This window comes from Dipodomys ordii, unplaced genomic scaffold (genome assembly GCF_000151885.1).
Source record: "Dipodomys ordii isolate 6190 unplaced genomic scaffold, Dord_2.0 Scaffold30, whole genome shotgun sequence".
NCBI classification, from domain to species: domain Eukaryota; kingdom Metazoa; phylum Chordata; class Mammalia; order Rodentia; family Heteromyidae; genus Dipodomys; species Dipodomys ordii.
Genome location: NW_012267246.1, coordinates 8,665,658 through 8,688,957, shown reverse-complemented (window position 1 = coordinate 8,688,957; position 23,300 = coordinate 8,665,658). Strand labels below are relative to the sequence as shown.

The 23,300-nt window shown below is 39.0% G+C and overlaps 1 protein-coding gene across 1 annotated transcript in view; it reads right to left on the bottom strand.

Annotated features, from left to right (window-relative positions):
- The window catches only part of LOC105985557 (EGF-like and EMI domain-containing protein 1), a 468,949-nt gene that overhangs the window by 384,961 nt on the left and 60,688 nt on the right, over positions 1 to 23,300 (bottom strand). Inside the window, 1 exon segment of the mRNA XM_013016148.1 lies at positions 22,723 to 22,827. Coding sequence (XP_012871602.1) covers positions 22,723 to 22,827 — 105 coding nt within the window.

Sequence of the window (23,300 nt, the reverse complement as noted above, 5' to 3'; positions counted from 1 at the left end):
AAGACAAAGACGAAGACGAAGAAGAAAAATTATTTGATCTGCCTCCCTGTAGCTTCTATTTCCAACTTGGCATTTGGACTTTAATATGAATTTGAGAGCGTTGTAATTCCACCAGGGCACAAATAGCTGACTGGAGTTGAGTGCACTAAGACTAACTAACCATGAGTTGATGAAATCAGAGTGGATTTTGTAGGAACCTCACAAAGCTCACAGCCCCAAAACAGGAACTCATGACATAAACCCAACCGTAATATTCTTCACTATGCTGACCGGTGTTGCGGAGTCAGTCCATTCTGAGAATGATCCTGAAGCAAATCTAAAGTCCATGTGAAATAATCCTACAACCTGCATGAACGGCTTGCACTAGAGACAGGATGTCAGCATGGAACAGAATCCAGCCCTCCCTCTTTATTTTTCTTTTGAGTCATACTGCGGTTTGAGCTCAGCGTTTCATCCTTGCTAGCAGGTGTTCTACCGCTTGAGCCACACCCCTAGTTCTTTTGCTTAATAATTATTTCAGGTAGGCTGGCATGCTGCCACTCCTCCTCCTCCTCCTCTCCAACCCAGGCCAGGCTGGATCGTGATCCTTCTCCCTCTATTTCTCAAACAACTGTATTTTTTTGAACTTTTGTCATAAATGGAATTGTTGCTAATGTTTTGTCCGGGCTGGCTTGGAACCACTTGCCCAATCACTGCTACCAGAGTAGCTGGGATTACAGGAATAAGCCACCTTACCTGACTCCTCTGCTTCCTCCTGCTCTTCGGCTCCCTCATTTCATTTCTCCCTAGAGCCACTATTTACCAATCCTTTCCTGTCTCCCTTCTTCCTCATTTGGTAGCTTTTCTTAGTTTTCTGGGTTTTTTTTTTTTACCCATCTAAAATCCATTAGAGATAATATTTCCTTTCATTAATAAGCCAACTCAAATGGGAAGACTCATGTGTATTCAGCTTCTTTAGCAGCTACGTCTTCACCCCGTTGTTTTTCTGTTTTCCCATCATGTCACTAGAACACTATTTGGGTGTACTTAGGGTAGACTCTCAGCAAGATGAAAGGAGGTGGAGACAGAACGAACTGCTGCAATGTTCCAGGAAAAACACATCATTTTTAGTAGAAACAGGGCAAGAACCTAGTTTCTGAACCCATGTAACTAGAACCCCTAAACCCACACACTCTTTCAAAGCAATTGGTTGGCTCTCCTCCCCAAACTCTGTCTGTCAGAGGAGATACCAGCCTGGTGCCAGTAGCTTATCCCTGTAATCCTAGCTGCTCAGGGGGCTGGAATCTGAAAATCTAGGTTTTAAGTAAGCACAGGCAGAAAAGTGTCTGAGACTCCATCATCTCCAATTAACTGGCAAAAAGCCAGACTGGACACATGGTTCATGTGGTAGAACACCACCATGAGCAAGAAAGACCAGTGGGAGCAAGAACTTGAGGTCAAGCCCCAAGACTTCAAAAAAGAGGAAGAGTGATACCATGTTGTTACTCCACCTGTTCTGTATGTATTTTCTAATTATCTGATGGTACTAATGTTTGAAATCAGGGTCTCTTGCTTTCTTGCTCATGGCTGGCACTCTTTCACTTGGGTCACCTCTCCAACTTTGGATTTTGCTGCCTTACTGGAAATAGAATTGTGGGAACTTTTCTACCTGGGCTGTGGATTTGAACTGTGAACTTCAAGATCTCATCCTGCCAGGGAGCTAGGAATACAAATATAAGCCACTAATGTCCATTTTGCATTTATTTGGCTGTTTCCTTCATTAACTCAGATTGTAGATGTTTCTAGAGTGTTCTTACAATGGAACATTTATTAAAGTTTTTTTCTTAATGCCTCCTAAGCCTTAATAAATTTGCACCCCAGCATTTAATGTCCAAAGTCCCTATTCCTCATCCCTTATTTAGTATAACCCAGATCATACCAATAATTAAGAGAATTATTCTCCGCACTAGACTCGCATTCATTATGTTGAAATATGAAGCTTCTACTCCTAGTTTCTTCACAATACTTACCATGAAGGGTTGTTCAAGCTTATCAGAGGCCTTTCTGCATTTTTAAAGAAATTATGCGATTTTTGCCCTTAATTCTACTCCTGTGATGTGTTACATTAACAAATTTGCTTATTATAAACCATCTCTGCCACCCTGAAATGAGAACAACTTTCCCACCATTTTAATATGTTGTTCACTAAGAAACTTTGTGTCTATGTTCACCATGTAAGTTGTTTTTTTTTTGGTATTTTCATTTGCTATTGCCATTGTGTTCTTTACAGATTATTCAATAAAGTTTACACTATGCCACAGTGCAATAAAGCATATTGCTGTCCCTAAATACATAAAAGCAAGCTGATCTTTGGTGTCTAGATGACAACAGTTATTTTCATTCATTCCTGTCAAGAACTTGGAGTATGGTTGATTTCACCTAGTTAATACTGAAATTTGTTGGGGATTCATAAAATTAATAACAATAGACAGCAAGTACTGGGTATTTTCTCTCCACCAGGTACTTGAAATGGATATTACCATCATCTCATTAAATCCTTTGAGCAACATGGATAGCACTGATACCTCAACCCTACAGATTGAAGAAAAACTGAACGGAGTCAACATGCATGCCATCCCATGGAGTGATCTGGTGGATGAAGTTACAGATTATATCTTAAACTCATTCAAAAGCATGCATATCAGATACTCATTATTGATCAGTACAGCTTATGTTGCTATGCTGGGATGCACAGATTTAAAATCCCTTCTGAGAAAAGGCTGGGTTTTAATGTGTCCATCTTCTTTCACCTTCTTGTGACTAGTTAAGTCCAAGTAGCCACATGGCACTTTCTCAGAGCTGCTGCCTGGGCCATGCCATAGGCCTCTCTGGGCATAGATGCAGCCTTTGGGATCATAGTTGAGTCTATGCCCCAGTGTCTCCTTTGCATCGGCTTCTAACTCTTTGAACTATCCCAAACAATTTACACAATTCTATGACAGTTGAATGTCTACTGGAAAAGCCTTCAAAAGAATACCTACTGGAAGCAGTTTGTTCTCTATAAACATCAGTTTTCACATCTCGAAACCATCTCCTACATTCCTTTATCCCGAATAAAAATTGCCTGGAAAAATGTATATAGGACGTTTTAAGTGGTTCTTGTTGAGACTTGAAATGGGGCGGGGGGTGTTCATGGTTGTTTATAAACCTCTGCCATCAGAAATCTCAGGGCGGCTGTGGCATCTCACGCAAGCTCTCTCTTCCATTTTGATTAGGGGAAAAATGCAAACTACCCTCTTCTCGGCTCCACTTTCGCAAGGTTAGCCTGCACTTGGCGCCAGTAGCAATTTGAAAGCTAGTAGCTAGAAAATAATTTACTTCTTTGAGCCTCACTCTTCTGAGCCAGTACAAATTGAGCATCTTTTTTTTTTGCACCAAAGACATTAAGGGAAAATTCCTTTTCAAGTGGTTATTCTTGAATTCATTTACTTTTGACACACAATGAAATCCCAATTCTCCTGCAGGCTGCATGCCTTTGTTTGCTATTTTGTACACTGTCTATCTCCCTATATCTTGGAAGGAGCAGCTCTTGAAGTTCCAAGAACTTCATAGTCCTTCTTCAAGATAGACTATTACCACCCAAACTTCACTAGGTGATAATTTTTCAATCACCATTTTGCTTTTTCCTTTGTTAGGAAAGTAAAAAGTGACAGAAGAGCCTCACTTTTAAACTGATTTCATAGACCATTTTGAATCTTCTGTAAGTACACTTAGCAATAAAAAAATAGTATAAATTATAAATATGACTGAGATTTGCAATGTGATGAAAATATAAAAGTTCTCTGACACTATGGAGTATATCTATTGGCTACAAGTCATCTTAAAAGCTAGAGGCCAAGATTGGGTTGCTAGTTCACACCTGAAATCCCAGCTTCTCAAGCATCTAGAGATCTAGAGAATCATAGGTTATGGCCAGCCTAAGCTAAAAGTCAATAAGACCATATCTAAGTATGGTAGGGCCCATCTATAATTCCAGCCATAGGGAAGACAAAAACAGTCTGAGGATCACTGTCTGATGCTAGTATGGAAAGAAAGAAAGCACCAGACCATTTTTGATAGACAAATAAAATAAAAAGAGCCAAGAAGCTGGGTCTATAATCGTAGCCACTCAAGAGGCTGAGATCTGAGGCTTGCTGTTCAAAGCCAGCTTAGGCCAAAAAGTCCACGAGACTCTTCTCTCCAATTAACTACCCAAAAAAGGCTAGAAATGGACCTGTATCTCAAGTGGAAGAGCACTTGCTTTGAAAAAGAAAGCTAAGGGACAGGACTCAAGCCCCAAGTTCAAGCCTCAGTATTCACACACACACAAAGGGCCCAGGGGCATGGTTGAAATGGTGGATCACTTACATTGTTAGAGCCAAATCCCTGTACTACCAGGAGAAAAAATGAGGCACAACAGTGGTTCAAACCACATCTTGGAAAAGAGAGGGCAGAATAATGTTAAGGTCATGGACTCTTTGACTTGAGTTCCATGTCACTTACACTGGATTTAGGCAATCTATTCTCTCATTCTTGGCCTCCGTATCTTCCCATTACTAAACTGCATGATGGTAATAAAATACTATTTTTCTGTAGTTGTTCTCGGGAGGGAATACACTGATGGTTCCTTTAGTTGCTCCCATTTGAATTAGAAGAAAAATGTCCACAAATCTCTTCTAAAATACTTCCCATACAACGTGGCAATATATGTGCAGATGGCTGATAGACTTGCACTCAGAGGTGCAGATACACAAGTACAGAATCACCCTTTGCAATGGACTAGTCCCATTATAACCAAAAGTGCCCTGTGCCTGCTAGCCACCCATTTCAATGCAGAAAACAAACCCATTTGGCATGATTAATCAATCAATCCTTTGCAGCCATGACCAGCCTGGAGGATTACTTTGAAGAACATCAAACAAAACAGGCAGACTCCCCTCCACATACACAAGTCTTTGACTAACTTTAACCAACAATTCTCTGTCCGTTTTTATTTCTGCCAAGTATGTTGCTCTTTTTTGGTCAAGTGTACAATTTTCATTTCGGGATTATATACATCATATTTTAGGACAAAAAGTATAGCATGGTCAGGTTCTTCGCCTACATCAAAAAAATACTTACAAAACCTAAAATGCTTCACAAAATCTAAAGTGCTTTACAAATGTCCAAACTTGTGTCTTGGCACTTCACAAAATCATGTTCACATTTTAAACCTGGAAACTGTCAGAATCTACAATAACATATTTGGACTATATGGGTTTCACAAAATATTTCCATTGCAGGGCTGTGGCGTGAATTTCAGTGGCTGACAGTAATAGGAACTCTTTTGTACCTAGGCCCCTTTCAGGCAAAGCCTCGAGAAGCAGCAAAACTGAAGATAACAGAAGCTACTTGAATGGCTAGGCAGAGATGCTTTGCAAAGGTTTGTGCCTGGAGATAATTGTCACGCACACTCAATTCATTCGGGTGTTGGGGTAAGGGAGTGGTGATTATCAAGCAGGAGCATCAGACAGACCGGTTCCCCGAGTCAAGCCTGCACAGGAAATGAAAATGTCTCTCCACATACCCACTCATGTGCCAGAAGACATAACAGGCAAGAAGCTCATGAGTCTTTGGAGCAAGAACATCAAAGGCAAATTTTATACTAAGAAGATTAGATAAGCAAGATTTGCTTCCCACTCGTTTCACGCTGAAATAAGCCAATGTGGAAAAAGAAGTGATTTTCCAATGTCCATTACAATTTCATCTAAGCACCAAGATCACCTCTAGAGAAATATCAAAGAAGCATAAGCCATAAATGCATCTTCTCTTTTTTTTTTTAACCCATAGTTTCACTGGAAAATCAGGGAAGAGGAACTAAGCAAGCATCTGACAATCCTGTTGTCATGTATTCAAACATAAATACACACGGAATCTGCCTAATGGGGGAGGGGCCCTGGGAATTATTGTTGAGAAATCCACTAGGTCTCCATTTTTAAACTCAGTTATATGCTGCTTAAATGTTTATGAGCAAACGAAAGAACAGACTCATTTTTAAAGGCCTTTGCCTTAAAATTCCCTCTGACAAATGCTAGTGTGATTCCTTAGAAAGCCAAAAATCAAAGTTTAGCAAAATAAAACATCAGAAGTGGGTCCTGGAAAGCGATGGGGTAGAGTTTAGGGGAAATGGGTAGAGGAATGAAGAGGGGGGAGAAATGCAGTCATGAATCCAATGTATATCCTATAAACTTATGAAATTTGGGGAAGAGGTGGGTAGGGAGAGAGACATGAAAATGCTGAAAGGGGCTATCAAGAAACACTGTATTCATAAATTGCCTTGCTAAATGTCAGCTCCTTCGTACAGCTACTTAAAGATAATAATAAACATTAAAGAATAATAATCATAAACATTAAAGAATAAGAGTCTTCATTCAGTACAGAGTAACTCCTCAATTGTAGGAGATAAAAGGTGAGGAATCAGGCAAGCAGTTCAAACTCAGTGCTAGGAGAATGCTGGGAAGAGTCAGGAAGAGGCTGGGAAGTGCCAGGAGGATGCTGGGAGCTTGGGCCCAGCCAGGCAGCCCCAGGAGTGCTCCTCCACTCCCTAAGACCAGGCACGTGATGTCAGGAACGCCTGTCTGACTTTGTGAGGAAAAAAAAATTTTTTTTTAAGTTGCAGAGTAGACAAAGAAAGAAGACAACGAAATTGGAAGTCTTCTGATGGCAAATTATTAATGCCTTCTCTCTGAGAAATTGCAAGCAGGCAGAAAAAGGTCTAACCTGAAGAGGAAGATCAAAGACTCAAATAAAAGCTTTGATGCCCAAGTTGTTCAGTAGCTCCCAAAGCACTGCGAAGTCATGACCAAAGGAAGCTGGTGAGACTGTTAACACCAAACAAATTTGGGATGAATTTGGGTACTTAATCCCTGAGAGAATAAAGGAATGAGACTTTGCTCCTGCAATTTAACAATGACATTTAATTTGAAGCAAATATTTATCTTTCTTTAGTCTCCACCCCCACCTCCTGTCTTGACCGCTATCTATCACCTCATCTGCTGATGGTATGTGGTTATTATTTTATTTGGGTGAAAGTCTATTTCTCAAAAGAGTGTCACTGATCAGGCTGTATGGCATGATGTTCATCTCAGCCTAGCTGAGCTGGTCAGACAGACCTTGCAATATTCATTTCCTTGAGACAATGACCCCAACCACTGGCATAATAACTCTAAGGAAAGGGAAACACCTCTTAAGCCTCATTAGAGTCTCAGATTTAAAGCTGCACAGTAGGTGGCAAACTAAATGAAATGTTCAGATTCATCCATTTGTTTCTAACTACACAGAGACATTGAAAGCTATGTTTGTTTTAAGTCCCTGGTTGGGAAGTTGTAAGAGATGCACAGATCCAAAGAAGTTAAGTCTTAGTCCTGGCCTCGAAATTACCATTCAGAGATAGAACTTTATAGACTTGGAAGTCCTCTTAGTCCTCTTTTTTATTCTTTCTCTTACTATTCATTCTAAATTTGCATCTCCTTTATGCAAATCCTGCTCTGTGATTGTACATCTTCAATAAAAGGAAACTTTCTAGTCTCTAGGAAGAAAGTTCTTCCTTTTTTGTTTAAAAAATTATGGCAGATGGAGTAGTTATCAAAGTCTTGCCCAATAATAAATAAATAAACACACTGAAAAAAAGAGACATATTAATTAACGGCTTTGAAATTAGATTTCATGTATTTTTCTATTTTCTCTGAACTTGGAAAACTGAGTGAGCAACTGCATAAATGGTCTCTATACATTCATGATATTAATAGCTATCCAAAGCTAGCCCAGCCGGGTCCCAGTGGCTCACACCAATAATTCTAGCTAGTCAGGAGGCTGGGACCTGAAGGATTACGGCTAATAGCTAGTCCTGGGCTAAAAAGTGTGGCATTCCACCTCCAAAATAACCAGCAAAAATCTGGGCTGATGGCATTGCTCAAATACTAGAGCACTACTTGGACAAGCATAAGGCCCTAAGTTCAAATCCAAGTACCATACAAAATATATATATTTAACAATATATAAAATAATTTATAACATAAAATAATATATAATAAAAATACATAAACTGTTCAAAAGACTAGAGAGCTATGCTTTGAACATGTCATTCCAATGGCTAAATTTAATGAAACAATTCATTGTTCCTCCCTCCCTCCTCACTCACGCATTGTACTAGAATCTGAACTCAAGGCCTTGCAGTACGAGGCAGCTCTAAGAGCTTAACCACAGCAACCATAACTCAACTCTTTGGCTTCATTTCATATAGGCAGAAAATACAGTGGATTTCTCTCAAGTTTTTCTTTGGATGGTATGGAATCATAATCCTCCAATCTCCACCACATAAATAGCTGAGATGCTAGGCCTATACAATCAGCCCTTTTCCTTTCTTTCCCAATACATAAATGACTAAATCATGAAAATCTTCATTTATTGTTTCATGTTTATTAATCATACCATTAGGTATGATCACCATTTGGGGGTTTTTTGTCATTTATCTAATTTTTCTTCTTTTCATTTTTCTTGAAAAATAGTATAGTATTTTCCTGAACATATAAAATTTTAATCATGACTTGTCATGAAGAATATTTTTCAAGTGACATTCTTAGAACACATAAGTTTCCTATCTTTAATTGAGCCATCATCGCAAAGTGAAATGTCTAGATAAGAACAAAAGGCATAAAGAAGGAAGATTTTGAATTACATTTTTAAGATGTCTAGCATATTAATTATTAAATCTTTATATTATCACATTTAGTATTATTTTCATTTCCACCATTTCCTCCAGTGTAAGTCCCCATTTGATTAACTTCCTACTGAATTTAATTTCCATCTTTCTTACTCCTTTCCTTGTATACTTTTTTGCAACCAGGTTTCCTCTGTAGGTCTCTGTACCATTAACCTGTTTAGGTTAACAGTGAAGTTACCAATGAGTTTCTTCTTCAGGATTCTCTCTAAACCATAGCCAAGCATATGTGTAAATAATCAAGGTATTTGAGCTTTCCATTGTATATATGTTCCTAGGTAAGAATGAATTGTCACCTCTAATTTATCTAAGTATTTTCTTATCTCTATATATGAGTAACCCAAGTATTTTAGTTGCATGCTTTTCTATTCTGTTTCCTCGCATAGGACTAAAGTAAGCAATACTCCTGTCTTTTGATATTCAAGGGAAATCAAGTATAGCACTACTCCACTGCCAGAATACCAAAACCCCCCTACTCATATCCCCTGACAGAGAGTGGCACAGAATTTGTATATCAACGATGTGCATCTTCCCATACACATTAAACAATACCTAGATCATGGATAATACCTAATGCTCTATACGTGCTATGAAGTAGTTGCGTGACTGTATTGTCTAGGGAATATGGAAAGTAAGGAGTCTGACATTTTCAGAATATTTTGTCAAGTATTTTCAGTCTTTAATTGGCTGAATGCAAGAAACATGTAGATAAGAAAACCGACTGTGTCTTGCCACTGAATTCCAGAATGACAGAAAAAGGAGCCCATGAGCTCGAGAGTCTTATTTTCCTCTTCAGGCATTCCTGACACGCTCTTCAGCCAGCTGTAATATATTCTTACTTAATTCACAGATTTATTTTGACCCTTCTCCAAGGTTAGATGTAATATAAGATCTCAACATTGCAGCAATTGCAGTATCCTAGAGAAGATTATTTGTGATAAATGAAAGCTAAGCAGGGGTCACTAGAACTCACAACAGAACAAAACATATCATCTTTCCTGTCAAAACGAAGGGAAAAAAATATCCCTTGGTTAAGTTACATAACTAAATCTCCAGTTGTTAAATATCCCTTAGCCTAGGATATTTTAAAAGCGTGTTTAAACCATTACAATGACTTCAACAAATGTTCACTCAAAATGCAGGCAGTCTCTGAAAACTTCACGTCTCGTGTATGCTTCATTCTCCTCCTCGCCCACATCCCCCAGCCTGCAGCATTGTTCGGCTCTAGCAGATTATAATAATGTTATTTTTGTACTTGCCTTCTGTGTTTTGCCATCTGATTCAATCAATGGGTGTGTGAAGCCATTACTTTCAACCCACTGAGGCAGACAGGCAACCATTGTTCTTCACTGCTGTTGTAAAAAACGGCTCCGTGGCAAGAGCTGAGCACCACAAGTGGCCTCTCATCATCTCTGTGTTCCTCCGTCTCATAGAAGGCCCAAAGCCCTTCATTCTTAAAGAAGAAAACAAGAGAGAAGAGGCACCCCTCTTCTGCAAGTCCTGGGAAATTATAGGGAGAAGTTCCCACAAGACTACCCTCACTTCTGACACCAGCCATCCTGGTGTTCAACCGTTTGCTGTAAGGCCTCCTGGAAATCACAAACAGCCATTGTCTTACAATCCAATAAGGGGAAAAGCACAACGGATGGTGTCTGGGGAAATACCAAAGTGCGGTTTCCATTGTCCTCCGCCTACTGGTGACAGAATGCGTCAATTTTCTGGCCCTAAAGTGTGATGGTGAGCACAGACTTGCCAACCAATAGCTAACCTAAGCACCAGGACTGACAGTACTTGTTGAGATACCATCATGCAGGAGTGATTGGTTGTGACTGCCCGTTGGTTGATTTCAGGATTTAACTCAGGCTCTCTGAACATCACCCAAAACCTTACTCAGTCCTACTGAATGTACAAGATCCCAAATTTAAGATCAGGTGAGTGTGCTCAGTTTCCACTTTATGAAGTCCACTTTATGAATTATGAATTGTTGGGCTATCAGGTGACATACATCTTTAGGGAAAAATTATTCCATCAGAAATGACATTCCAAGGACTTAGAAAACATCCCAGAAGTTGAAGTCCAAGGGCAGAGCCTCAGGCAAAACTAATTTCTTTGCTACTTAATCTTCAATTTAACTTAAAACTTAGCTTAGCACTCAGCTGTGTGGTACATATTCCCATTTTCACTATAATCATGGCATTGCCATTTTAAAGGGCAGGGTATTTCTTTATTTCTTGTGTGTGTCATACTGGGGCTTGAACTCAGGGCCTGGGTGCTATTTTTTTCCCTAAAAGCTAGAGTTTCACCACTTGACCACAGCTCTACTTTTGGCATTTTTGGTGATTAATTGGAGATAAGAGTCTCACAGACTTTCCTGACCCAGCTGGCTTCGAACTATAATCCTCAGATCTCAGCCACCTAAGAGCTAAGATTACAGGCATAAGCCAACAGTGCCCACTGAATATTTCTTTACTAAACCAGTTACAAAAGCTAGTTTGTGTAAGAACATGGAGAGGTGAGGGAAAGACCCGAGTGAGTATGAAATACAGTGTGAAACCTGTTGAGAAACAGGTCCTTAGAATTGCATTTTGTGTAACACAGCAGGAACACTTGAACCCACAGGCAACAACAAAGAAATAGCTACCCCCAACTTCCAGCACTGACCTGAGAGAGGACAGCCACAGCCAGTTCTGAACCTCAGACTGAAAACCACATGAAATGCAGCCGGCAGAGCACATTCCCCAAAAAAACTCAACCCTGCCCTTCCCAGCCAAATCCATCCACCCACCCACTGACTACCAAATCCCTTTCTCTACTTCATTTCATGATCTCTGAGGTCAAGTGGTAACTATGTTAGACCAAGAGGACATGTTAATTTTTCTGGCCGTAGGCGTGTTTTCTGAGAGATGCAATAGTTCAAGGTAAAAGAAGAGATGGTAGGAATTATAAAAGCTTTAATGAAGAAAGATGAGGCAGGAATCCCAAAGCACACTCAGCCTCCTTGGGTGCATATTTTGTCCCAAGATAGGGAACTTAGGATGTACTGCAAGCTCTGTTGCTCCCCACACACTCATGCTGTGCAGCGGGACCGTTACGCATTGCAGGCAAACATCTGGGCTGCCTTTGTGGCCTAGTTAAGTACAAGTTGTGACTCTGGAACCTCAATGACACTTCTTGGGTCTCCCTCATATGGGGATATGAGCTGAAATGGGTCAACATATTGGAAAGCACCTTGTTAAATGTGATTTTTTTTCTACTATTATATAAATGTGTTATTAGTGGTTAGGAAGATTGGAAAAGCAGCTATAGTTTTGTCTGTAAAATGTAAGTTATATATTACATTATATACATGTACAGAACCTTGTATGTATGATATATAACATACCTATGTATGATATACATACATATATATATTTAGGAAGGCTCCAGATAAATAGTAATGCTTCAAACTAGTACTATTTTAAGGGCTTTCTAGTTATAGGAATTTGGTTGAGGGAGCAATGCCAAAATTTAAATTCGGGACCTTACACTTGCTTGGCTTGCTGGCTTGGTTGGTGCTCTACCATTTAGGCCATGCTTCAAGGCCAGTTTTTTGCTAGTTATTCAAGAAATAGTGTCTTGTGGATTTTTCTACCTGAGTTGGCCTTGATCTATATCTCCCAGGGTCAGGTCGTACGTAGCCTCTCCCAAGTTGCTAGGATTACAGGCAAGAGTCACCAGTGCCCATATAAATTTGAATACCCATCTACATTCTGTATGGGCCACCATACATGTAACCCACTGAATGTTATGAAAAACCATACAAAGAATGAACATGATATGTAATTATATAACACAGCATTTCTCAAACAAAGGTACACTCAGTAACTTCATTTCAGGTACTATTTCCTAAAATGCAATGGAAGCAGTGATCCTGAGAATAAACACTGGGAGACACGATAACTTAAACAGATGACTGATGTTAAAAGCGCACAATAATGCATCATGTCCTGCACAATCAGCACTTCATTTTGCTTAACTATTATGGGATCCAGAGATGCACCTGTGAGGAACAAGCACCTCATCTATGAAGCTAAATCTGTAACTTCAATATCAGGAGTCTATCAGGTCTTTCATCACTCATAAGAATGCAAGATTCCACACTGGGCTATCTTTCCCATTTTCTTTTTTTTTTTTTTTGGTCGGTTATGGGCCTTGAACTCTCAGCCTGGGTGCTGTCCCTGAGCTCTTCAGCTCAAGGCAAGCACTCTACCACTTGAGCCACAGTGCCACTTCCATCTTTCCCATTTTCTACTGTCCCTCTCTCAGAAAATGCATGAGTAAATCACATTCAAACTATGCCATCCTCAGGTTCACTAGGTGCCTAGGCCCATCCTGTCTGAAGAATGCCACCAGCGTGGCCTGCCTCCAGGAACTTCCTTCTGTTTCCCACATCAGCATTCCAATGCCAGACACTCAAAAACAGAGAATCTTGGATGAAAATTTATTTATTTTTTACTCACACTAAAATGTTCTAATCAATTAGTGGATTTTGGAGAGACTGAGGAGAATGCTGGAAGGACTGATGCTGATCAAGATGTATTATACTCATAATTGGACACATTGAATTGAAACCCCTTTATACAACTACTTAAAATAATAAAAAGAAATAAAAATGCCTAATCAATTCAGAGATTTAAATGACTAATTATCATATTTGTCATTTCTACCACTGACCAGCTTAAACTCCAATAGAGAGGAGGGGAAAGTTTCATTCCAGTTAGCATTGTTACTAGCTAGAATTAGTGGCTTCATTAAAAAAATAAAACCTCAAGACTTTAAGTTGTTCATTCAAACCAGATAATGCTAATACCTTTCAAACACACTGTATCCAGAAACAAATAAGCTTGAATTAAAATCTCAGCACATACACACACATACTCCATACTTCAAGCTCAAATTACAAGGAAGAAGTCAGACTGGATATCTGAAAAAATTAGTATATGTAGAATATTAATCTGTGCAATGAACTATTCTCCTATTTCATTTCTACCAAGGATATCTTCTTTTATATCATGTATATCATGTTTTTTAAAAAGACATTTAAACTCTAGTCAATAAACCAAATGGTATATTTCAAAAACTTACTTTGTACCCAAGAGACTAAAAGAAGGATATCTTCTTTTATATCATGTATATCATGTTCTTTTTTTTTAAAAAAAAGACATTTAAACTCTAGTCAATAAACCAAATGGTATATTTCAAAAACTTACTTTGTACCCAAGAGACTAAAAGAAGTTTCATTTTTTAAAAAATCTTATTGGCTGTAAACAACAATATAGAAGAAATATTCCAAGATCTGACCATTTTCATTTCCTTTGGCATTTTAATGTCTTTGCCTTAAATTGTAGCTTCATCAATGATATACACATTTATATACAAAATATGACATCTTACAATCTTCAATGGCATTACATGTCCAAAGAGTTGGAGCCAATTGTATTTACCATGGCAAGAATGCATACTATGATATTAATATTCAATCTTCTTTACCAAAACTCCCCACTGCAACCTGGCTTTTGTGTCACTCTGTGTCTTGGAATTCTACTCATCATATAAAAATCAGTCTTTTCTCGTTTCCATATTGAGAGTGTAGGTTTTTCAACAGTAGAACAATCTATGTATTTTAGACGTCCTAAGAAGTCACTGGAATATGTATGTGCAGTGAGTAAAACTGAAGGCAGCAATTTATCTCATGCTTTTATGATAATTTTGTTTCCTAGACACACACCAGGTTTAAACACTCAAAATAGCATGTAAATCTTTTTATAACTCTTTCAGGGAAATGATGCCATTAACATCTTTCACAAACACAGAAATTCTCCCAGGCAAATTATATCAACTGTGTATTTTTCTTGCACAAGCATATTCTTCCATTTTAAAGAACCACCATTGCACTGTGGATAAAAGATGAACTTGGGTATCAGCATTATTTCAGGAATATACTTCACACCTCTATACAGAGTACATTGCTATGGCTTTGTGTCAGGTACCTCTCTTCACTGTGAGAAAATTAACTTAAAGAAGGAAAGATTTATTGACACGTAATTCCAGAGATTTCAGTACTGGTTCTTTGGTGAAATAGGTAAAATTGCTCTCCTCATGGGATCCAGGAAGCAGAAAGAGATGGAGGTGGGAGGGACAAGATACAGCCTTCAAAAGCATTTCCACAGTATCCAACTTCCTCCAACAACTTCTTCGTCCTTCCTCCACCTGCTACAGCTCACTGAGCTATGAACTCATCAAGCCACACTCTCATGTCCCAACCACTTTTCCATAATACTACCAGCTACCACCAACCCAGCAGCTCAAAAAACAAGACATGTGAGCTTTGGGGAATATGGTTTGTTTCCTACAAAATTCACATGGAAGTGTAATTCTTACTATGAGATACTATAAGGTAGGAACTGCTGGGACTGTGGACTGATGGATGTATTGGCCTATTCCTGTAAGTACTACATGAATACACCTGATGGATTAATGGCTCTTCTCAAGATTGAGTCAACCAGGTAGGTTTGGTCTCTCACATGTTTATCTATGGTGATGTGGTACCCTGTGCCCCATTAGATTCTGTCAGCAAAAAGTTCATAATCAAGTATGGTTCCTCCACCTTGGACTAGAACTATGAGCCAAAATAACCTTCTCTTTATTATTTATCCAGTCTCTCATAGTGTAGTCTTAGCAACAGAAAGTGGGCTAAGACATGTATCATCCATAAATGAGGATTGTTTAAACCTAACAGAATTATTGTGAATTCTAAATAAGCCAACATGTATAAAGCACTTTAGGATGGCTCCTGGTGTATAGAAAGCTTGATCTGTAAGTCAGCTATAATTGCTGTTATTATCCACTGCCACATGTTCTAGTTCATCATGAATTACACCATGCAAAATCAAATAACCCTGGATAGTCCTGAGTCACTCCCTTCTAACACTGTCGTATTTGAAAATAGCAAGTGCTTTTCATGCAATCTCTTGCAACAGCTTCTAGGACTGCTAACAATTGTCATGCAATGCATACCTTAGAAGATATATTAGCAACCATACTTCTAAAGCTTCTGTTTTCAATCCATGTCAGGATATCTGTCTTTGTGTCCATCCATTCTTCAATCATCTTTTCCCCATTCCTCTCCTTATGACCATAGATTTTGTCAAAATATATTAAGCAGAATGTAGTTACCTTAATATGGAATTTCTAGGAATTTGCTGAAGGCTTGGGGCTCAGATAAAATGCACCTTTGAATGATGAAATAACACTAAATATTTAACTAGTATATACTGTGGATTCATGCTAAGATCTCATATCAACTGGCCTCCACTATAACCTGCATTCCATTGTATAATATCTCCTGGCAATGCTCACTTAGGTTTGAAGATTATTAAGTGTCCTCAATTAATTGTTTTTGCATTTTTCCAATTTAAGTTGGTTGCTTTCTCACACTAATTTTATAATTCAATTAAAATAAGCCATCAAGTTTTCTTAGCATAATTTGCTCTTTATAAACCCCCTGCCATTTTCTCCTTGTTTTCATTGTTGCAACAGGCCAACTGCTGAAATAAAACAGTAGATAAATACTAAATGTTTTCATACTTTCCAATCGTGGTTTGCCAGTGTTGCTGGAACAAAGTACCACAAACTGAGTGACATAAAAGGAACAAAAATGTGTCATCTCCCAGTTCTGCTAAGTAGAGCTCAGAGACCTAGATGTCAGCACAGTTGGTCCCTTCTGAATGAAAATCCTTCCATGCTTGTCACCTTGCTCCTGCTGCTTTACCTCCAACCTCGGGTCTCCTTTGGTTTGTTGATGCATCGTTCTCCCTGTGCATTGGCCTCTGTTTTCAAATTTTCCCTTGTCATAAGGACATCCAGTCTTATTAGATTCAGGGTACACCTGATTTCAGTATGATCTAATCTTAACTAATTACATTTGCACTAACTCTATATCCAAATAACATCATTTCCTCAGGTACGTGGAGTATGGACATCAAAATATTAATTTGGGAATGGAGACACACAATCCAACCTATAATACTTTTCAAACAAAAACGACCTTATGAAAACATCAAGACAACAAAAATCCTGTGGCCCAGATGCTTATCTAAACAGCAAAGAAGAATCATACAGGGGCTTGGAAGGTGGCTCAGTGGTAGAGCGCTTGCCTTGCATGCATGAGGCCCTGGGTTTGATTCCTCAGCACCACATAAGCAAAAAGAAAAAAGCCAGAAGTGGCGCTGTGGCTCAAGTGGTAGAGTGCTAGCCTTGAGCTGAAGAGCTGAGGGACAGTGCCCAGGACCAGAGTTCAGGCCCCACGACCAGACCCCCCAAAAAAGAATCATACAGCCATTTGATTCCTTGGCAGGAGGAACCCACCCAAGAGTTGAAATCTTACCTGTGACCCAACATCACACTCAATAGTCCAACAAACATGGAAAATAAACAGGAATCAGGAGCCTTTCCTCTCACTTTGAGCTCTCCTCCATGATGCTTGGAGAATTTCTCAGCCAACTGAAGTTTTCCAGATGATTCATCATGTATTATCTCACAGAACTCTCACAAACAACAAAATGGCATCTGTATTGGGTTTGAGGTGAAGCTTACAGACTCTGAAGCTTAAGTTATGTATATGTATAAGGGTATGGGTACAGATGGGCATGTAATATGGGTAGGTAATAAAGGGAATAACACACACATATGTATATCCATGCTCCCCTGTTCTCTAAACTGTTGGTTCTGGAAGGCATTTGTATGGCTCAGTTAGGTATAAAAGTTGGGCAAGCACAAGTATACATATCTGAGTCTTAAAAGGATTAATGATTTCCTGCACATAAAATGTTGAACATAGTGTCTGGTGTATTATAGGTGTTTCAATAAAGCTCTCTCTCTCTCTCTCTCTCTCTCTCTGTGTGTGTGTGTGTGTGTGTGTGTGCGCGCGCGCGTGTGCGTGCACCAGTCCTAGTATTTGAATTCAGATCCTTGGCACTGTCCCTAGGCTTCTTTGTTCAAGGCTACCACTTGAGCCATGGCTCCATTGTCAGCTACTTTTGGTGGTTAATTGTAGATAGGAGTCCCATGGACTTTCCTTCCAGGCCTGGCTTTGAACCACAATCCCCAGCCTCCTGAAAAGCTAGAATTACAAGCATGAGCCACAAGCACCTGGAGAGTTCTTTTTTGTTTTTTGTTTTTATGTTAACATTAAGGCTAGATAATATAGATGGACAATGATGAGATTCAATCCCAACCTCAGAACTTCTAACAGAGCACTCTGAAATAAGGATATTTGTGGATTCTTCCATGGAAGTGAGAAGTAGAGTACGGGATGGGGCTGTTATTAAGTGCTCAGGAAGAGCAACTACAGGAATGTCTGTTCAGAGAACTAAGTGAACGAGTGGACAGGCCATAGAATCCTATCACTCATGACTACCTTTACTCAGGGGCCCACAAACAGCTGTTTTGGCTACACACACACACACACACACACACACACACACACACAAAAGAACTGCTGCCCACCTAATTTTTATAAATCACATATCATTAATGAATCTAGATTCATTTGTATCTCTATTGCAAAAAAGAGAACAACAAATTTTATTTTCATTTTTATAACAGTTGTTTTCCCTGTATTTATTTTTTTAACAATTTAAAAGTTACACTATTCTCTCTACCAAATTCATATTATTGTTTCTGTTGATCTTAAGTACTAGTGGTGTTTTGGGGGGGGGTGTTGTTTTTTGTTTTGTTTTTGTCAGTTGTGGGGCTTGAACTCTGGGCCTGGGCGCTGTCCTTGAGCTGCAAACGCTCTACCACTTGACCTAAAGCACCACTTCCAGTTTTCTGGTGGTTTATTGGAGATAAAAGTCTCATGGACTTTCCTGCCCAGGCTGGTTTTGAGCTGTGATCCTCTCAGATCTCAGCCTCCTGAGTAGCTAAGATTACAGGCATGAGCCACCAGCACCAGGAAAATTAGTGGTATTCCAAGATTCACCTTTCAAAGGGGCATTGCAATGACCCATTTCTTCTAACCCAGTCCCCCTTTCCGTAGTCCTGCCCACTTCTGGTTACTACTCTGTGCTTCTGGGCTGCCATGAAATGAAGAGCTTTCATCCACAGGCCCTTCTTTTATCATGCCCTGCCTTGCTTCAGAAACCCATACTATTATTATTTTTTACAAAATAATAATAATGTTTTAAAGGAAAGCTTTCCTCAGCTCGTGGTATGCGAAAGGTGGACCTTCACATGTTTCTTTAAACACAGAATTCTTCTCCATGACACCAATTGTAAGCTGTGCTGTAATCATTTGTTTCCTGGCTTCTATTTCCCACCACACTAAGAAGAACCAATTTGTTTTAGTATCTGGAGGGTCTAGCACACAGCCTGATATATAAATATTTACTAACTAGAAGACTGACTTAAATGAAGGAATATAGAAATATGAGAAAGAAGCAGCCCTCAGAAACTTAACAATCAATCATTAGGCACATTATCATTTAATTTGACTTCTGACTAAAGAAAAGGAAGATAGAGTATGTGATGAGAGGAAAAGGTGTGATTTTGTCTGTGGTATTAATCAGTTAATGAAACTCCAAATTTTTCTTTCTGAATCCATAGAATTTAAAAAAAGGAGAGAAAAATTTCTTACTAGCTATCTAGCCTGATTTGCATGTGTTCAAATCTTCAAAGTATTCCTTTTGATTCTTTTAATCAATAGCTATTTTAGAAAAAAGCTCTTCATTACTTCCTAATTGTCCAGATTCATTTTCTTCATTTTTCCTTATTAGAGTCAGATTTTTCAAATGAGTTAAGTAGATCAGCAATTTCAGAATCATTATTGACTTTAAGCATTTTCTTCAGCTATTCACATGTCTCTGTTCTCTCTAAGACTACAGTCTTTTCTCCCTTTTTAAAAGGCCATCTGCTTTCAGAAGTTCTTTTTTCCATACATCTCAAAGTCAATTTTATCCTATCTGTGCAATACATGTGTAGAGGAATTCTACCCATATACACTTTATCCAGGGTTTGGAATAAAGATGAAATGATTTCCTATTATGATAACATAACAAAACCATATATATAGCTAGGTACTGGTGGCTCTCACATGTAATCCTAGCTACTCAGGAGGCTGACATCCAAAGGATCAGAGTTCAAAGTCAGATGAGGCAGAAAAGTCTATGAAATTGTATTTCCAAAGTAGCCAGCAAAAAAGCAGGATGGGAGGCATGGCTTAAAGAAGGAAACACCAGTCTAGCAAGCAAGCTGAGCAAGCATAAGGCCGTGACTTCAAACCCCTAATATAAGTAAATAAATACAACTCACAAAGATTTTAATCCCTTTTAATCAAATAAATTGAAGTTATTACTACCATATAAGATAATCCTTACAAATAATTTAAATAGATATTTTGATCATTAAGAATATAAAAATTAAAAACAACCTGCTGGTGGCTCTTGCCTATAGTCCTAGCTCCTGTAGAGGCTGAGCTCTGAGAGCTAAGGCTTGAAAATAACCCAGACAGAAACATCTGTGAGGTCTTCCTCTAGTTAATCAGAGAAAAGACAGAAGTAGAGGTGTGGTTCAAGTGGTAGAGCACTGACTGTGAGCAATAAAGCCAAGTGAAGAATGTAAGGCCCTGAGTTTAAGTCCCAGAACCAGTGCTTTCATGCATGTGTATGTGCACACCTACGCACATACTCACATACATACACACACACACACACACACACACACACACACACACACACACACACAGAAGGGGAGGGAGGGGGGAGGGGAAGGAAAGGGAAAGGAAGGGAAGGGAAGGGAAAAATTTTAAAAACATATACATTGGCTGCAACAATCCCATGGCTGGGAATATGACTTGGAAAACTACAAACATCCTACTGTTCATTGGTAAATGATGAGCTGAGAAACAGTAGTACCCTGAGATCCTAAGGTATTAGGCAGCTGCTTATAGAAAGCTACAGTAGTCCAGAGAAAGATTTGAAATTTCTTTAACTTTTTATAGTTTGGTATTATTTATGTATTTTGGAACACAGCATTAAAATTGTTTTTATTGGGAAACACACATATATAATATATATTATATATAGAAAAAAAGGACAAAAGTAGGAGAATAGTATCAAAATAGGATCAATCAGGTCAAGTATTACATGTTCACAAATCAGAACAAAACTCCAGTGACAAGGTAAATAGCAGCTCAAAGGCTGTATTGTTAGATTGTAGACAACCTGCTTAATAGGTTATGTACTCTGTCAACTATACTCTTGAAAGATCAGCTTTTGCTGAAATCATGTTAATTTCTTTGGTGTAGAAAGTTGTTAAGAATTAGAATGGGCTGGGAAGGTGGCTCAGTGGTAGAGCGCTTACCTTGCATGCATGAGTCCCTGGGTTTGATTCCTCAGCACCACATAAGCAAAAAGAAAAAAGCTGTAAGTGGTGCTGTGGCTCAAGTGGTAGAGCGCTAGCCGTGAGCTAAAGAGCTGAGGGACAGCGCCCAGGCCCAGAGTTCAAGCCCCACAACCAGACCCCCCCAAAAAAAAGAATTAGAATAATCAAAATAGCCAAGCACTGATGTAGAAAAGGAAGGATAAATTACCCTAGGTAGCACTCCTTAACCACTACCATTGCATATGTCTTCCTAATTACCTTTCTCTTCCTGGCTGGGATATGTTGCAAGATTTACCAAAACAAATGCATTTGTAAAGTGGTCATTAATTTTTGTAATTCTTGATGAAACAATGACACCTGTAATTGTACATCACAATGACTGATCAAGATAAGAAAACTAGCATTACACATGTATATGAAATAATTTGTCTAGAGGCAAATAATTTATCATGGATCAATGTGTGGTTTCCATGACAGCTTAAAATCATAGGAAAAATGAAGATATATCTTGGAGCTCAAAACACCTACTGATCTATTTCAAAAGTAGTGTTCCATAGTCAAATAATGAATTAGGATTATAAGTCTGCTTATATTTTAATTTGCAATCTGAGTTTAGAAAGGCATAAGACAAGCAACTCAGGAAAGAGCATCTGGGGTTAACTGATAATAAGAATTACTCTGAAGTGGTCCACAGAAAAGATGAGCCTAAATTTTCTTTCAAGGATACTGACAAAGGCCTGGGTAATAAATACAAGAAAAAAACTGAGCCACAGGAGACAATGAATGCAATATTTTCATGAACTTTGTGCATATATATCTCCAACTCCAGTAAGGTAGGTTTCACTTGGTTTTCCCTTTTCTGAAAGACACATTCTCTGGAGGAGAATCAGAAGATTAAGCCAAAACCAATCCTTTGGAAATACCCCCTTTCATAGTGGATTCAGGAAAGCTTAAGGCAATGGCTATTGCAAATACTTCCCACATCGAAAACATCTTAAATGTACCTGTCTGACATTGACAGTTGAAACCCAGGTTGCCACTTGTTGCGACTTTGAGAAACGTTTAAGATATGATACTTTTGTGGGTTTACTTCAATAAAAAGCATGAAACCATCATCACCAAACTCCACAATTCGTGTTAATGCATTTTGTTTATTCACAAAGCACAGAGACTTCCTAGGAGAATAATGTACCAGGGATTTCAATCCATGGTCCGCTAAGAGATTTCACATCTAGGGTCAGATTGGCGTTTTCTTATTCAGCTGTTCTTTCCTTTACCACTATTTGGCACTTACTGTTACCCTTTGAATTCTTAGGTTCAATAATTAAAACTAAACTACAAAGCCCGTTTCACGATGCTTGTTACTTGGTAGGTTGTAGATTTCTGCTTAGTGGCTTGTTTTAAATGATCAGCAATCCCCAGAGAGCTAACCCTACCATTTGTCTGCATCAACAAAATGGTCTGGTCCCTCAGAGCAGAGCAGACAGTGCCAAATGATAATGAAAGGATCCTACTGGAGAACTCACCCTATTGACAGGAGGGCCCATGAAATCCCTCTGAACAGCGGCACTGCTGGCCCTCACCAGCTGAGCACTTCTTTCCATTGAAACGACTCCCCACCACAGGAGTAGCTGAAAGGAAGGTGGGAGAATGGCGTTGAGGGGAGGGAAAGAAGAAAAATCAATGTAGGCATCATGTTGCTAATTTAACAGTCATGGAGACATTTCTACAAGCCTCTCCAGAGTAAGGTTCAAGAGCAATGCTGTTACAAATTAAGGCCTTGCTCTCTGAATTCTCTTAGAATTCATTCATATCACCAGGAAGCTTACACAATTACCCCATCTCAGGCCCATCCCAGGCCTGTTGAATCCAAATCTAAAACAAGGCTAAGGGTAAGATACCAGGTTGGTCTAGATAAGTTGCATAAATAAGACGACCGAACCAATCTAGAATGAATACACATTAATACTTAACCAGAGGCAAAGTACTGTGACAGATCTTGCACAGGTAAAGCATATAACAAGTTCAGCCCACAATTGTGATATCCCAGGAGTTGTGATGGTATTGTGTCCACATCTTCGCACTCATCTTAAACCAGACAGGT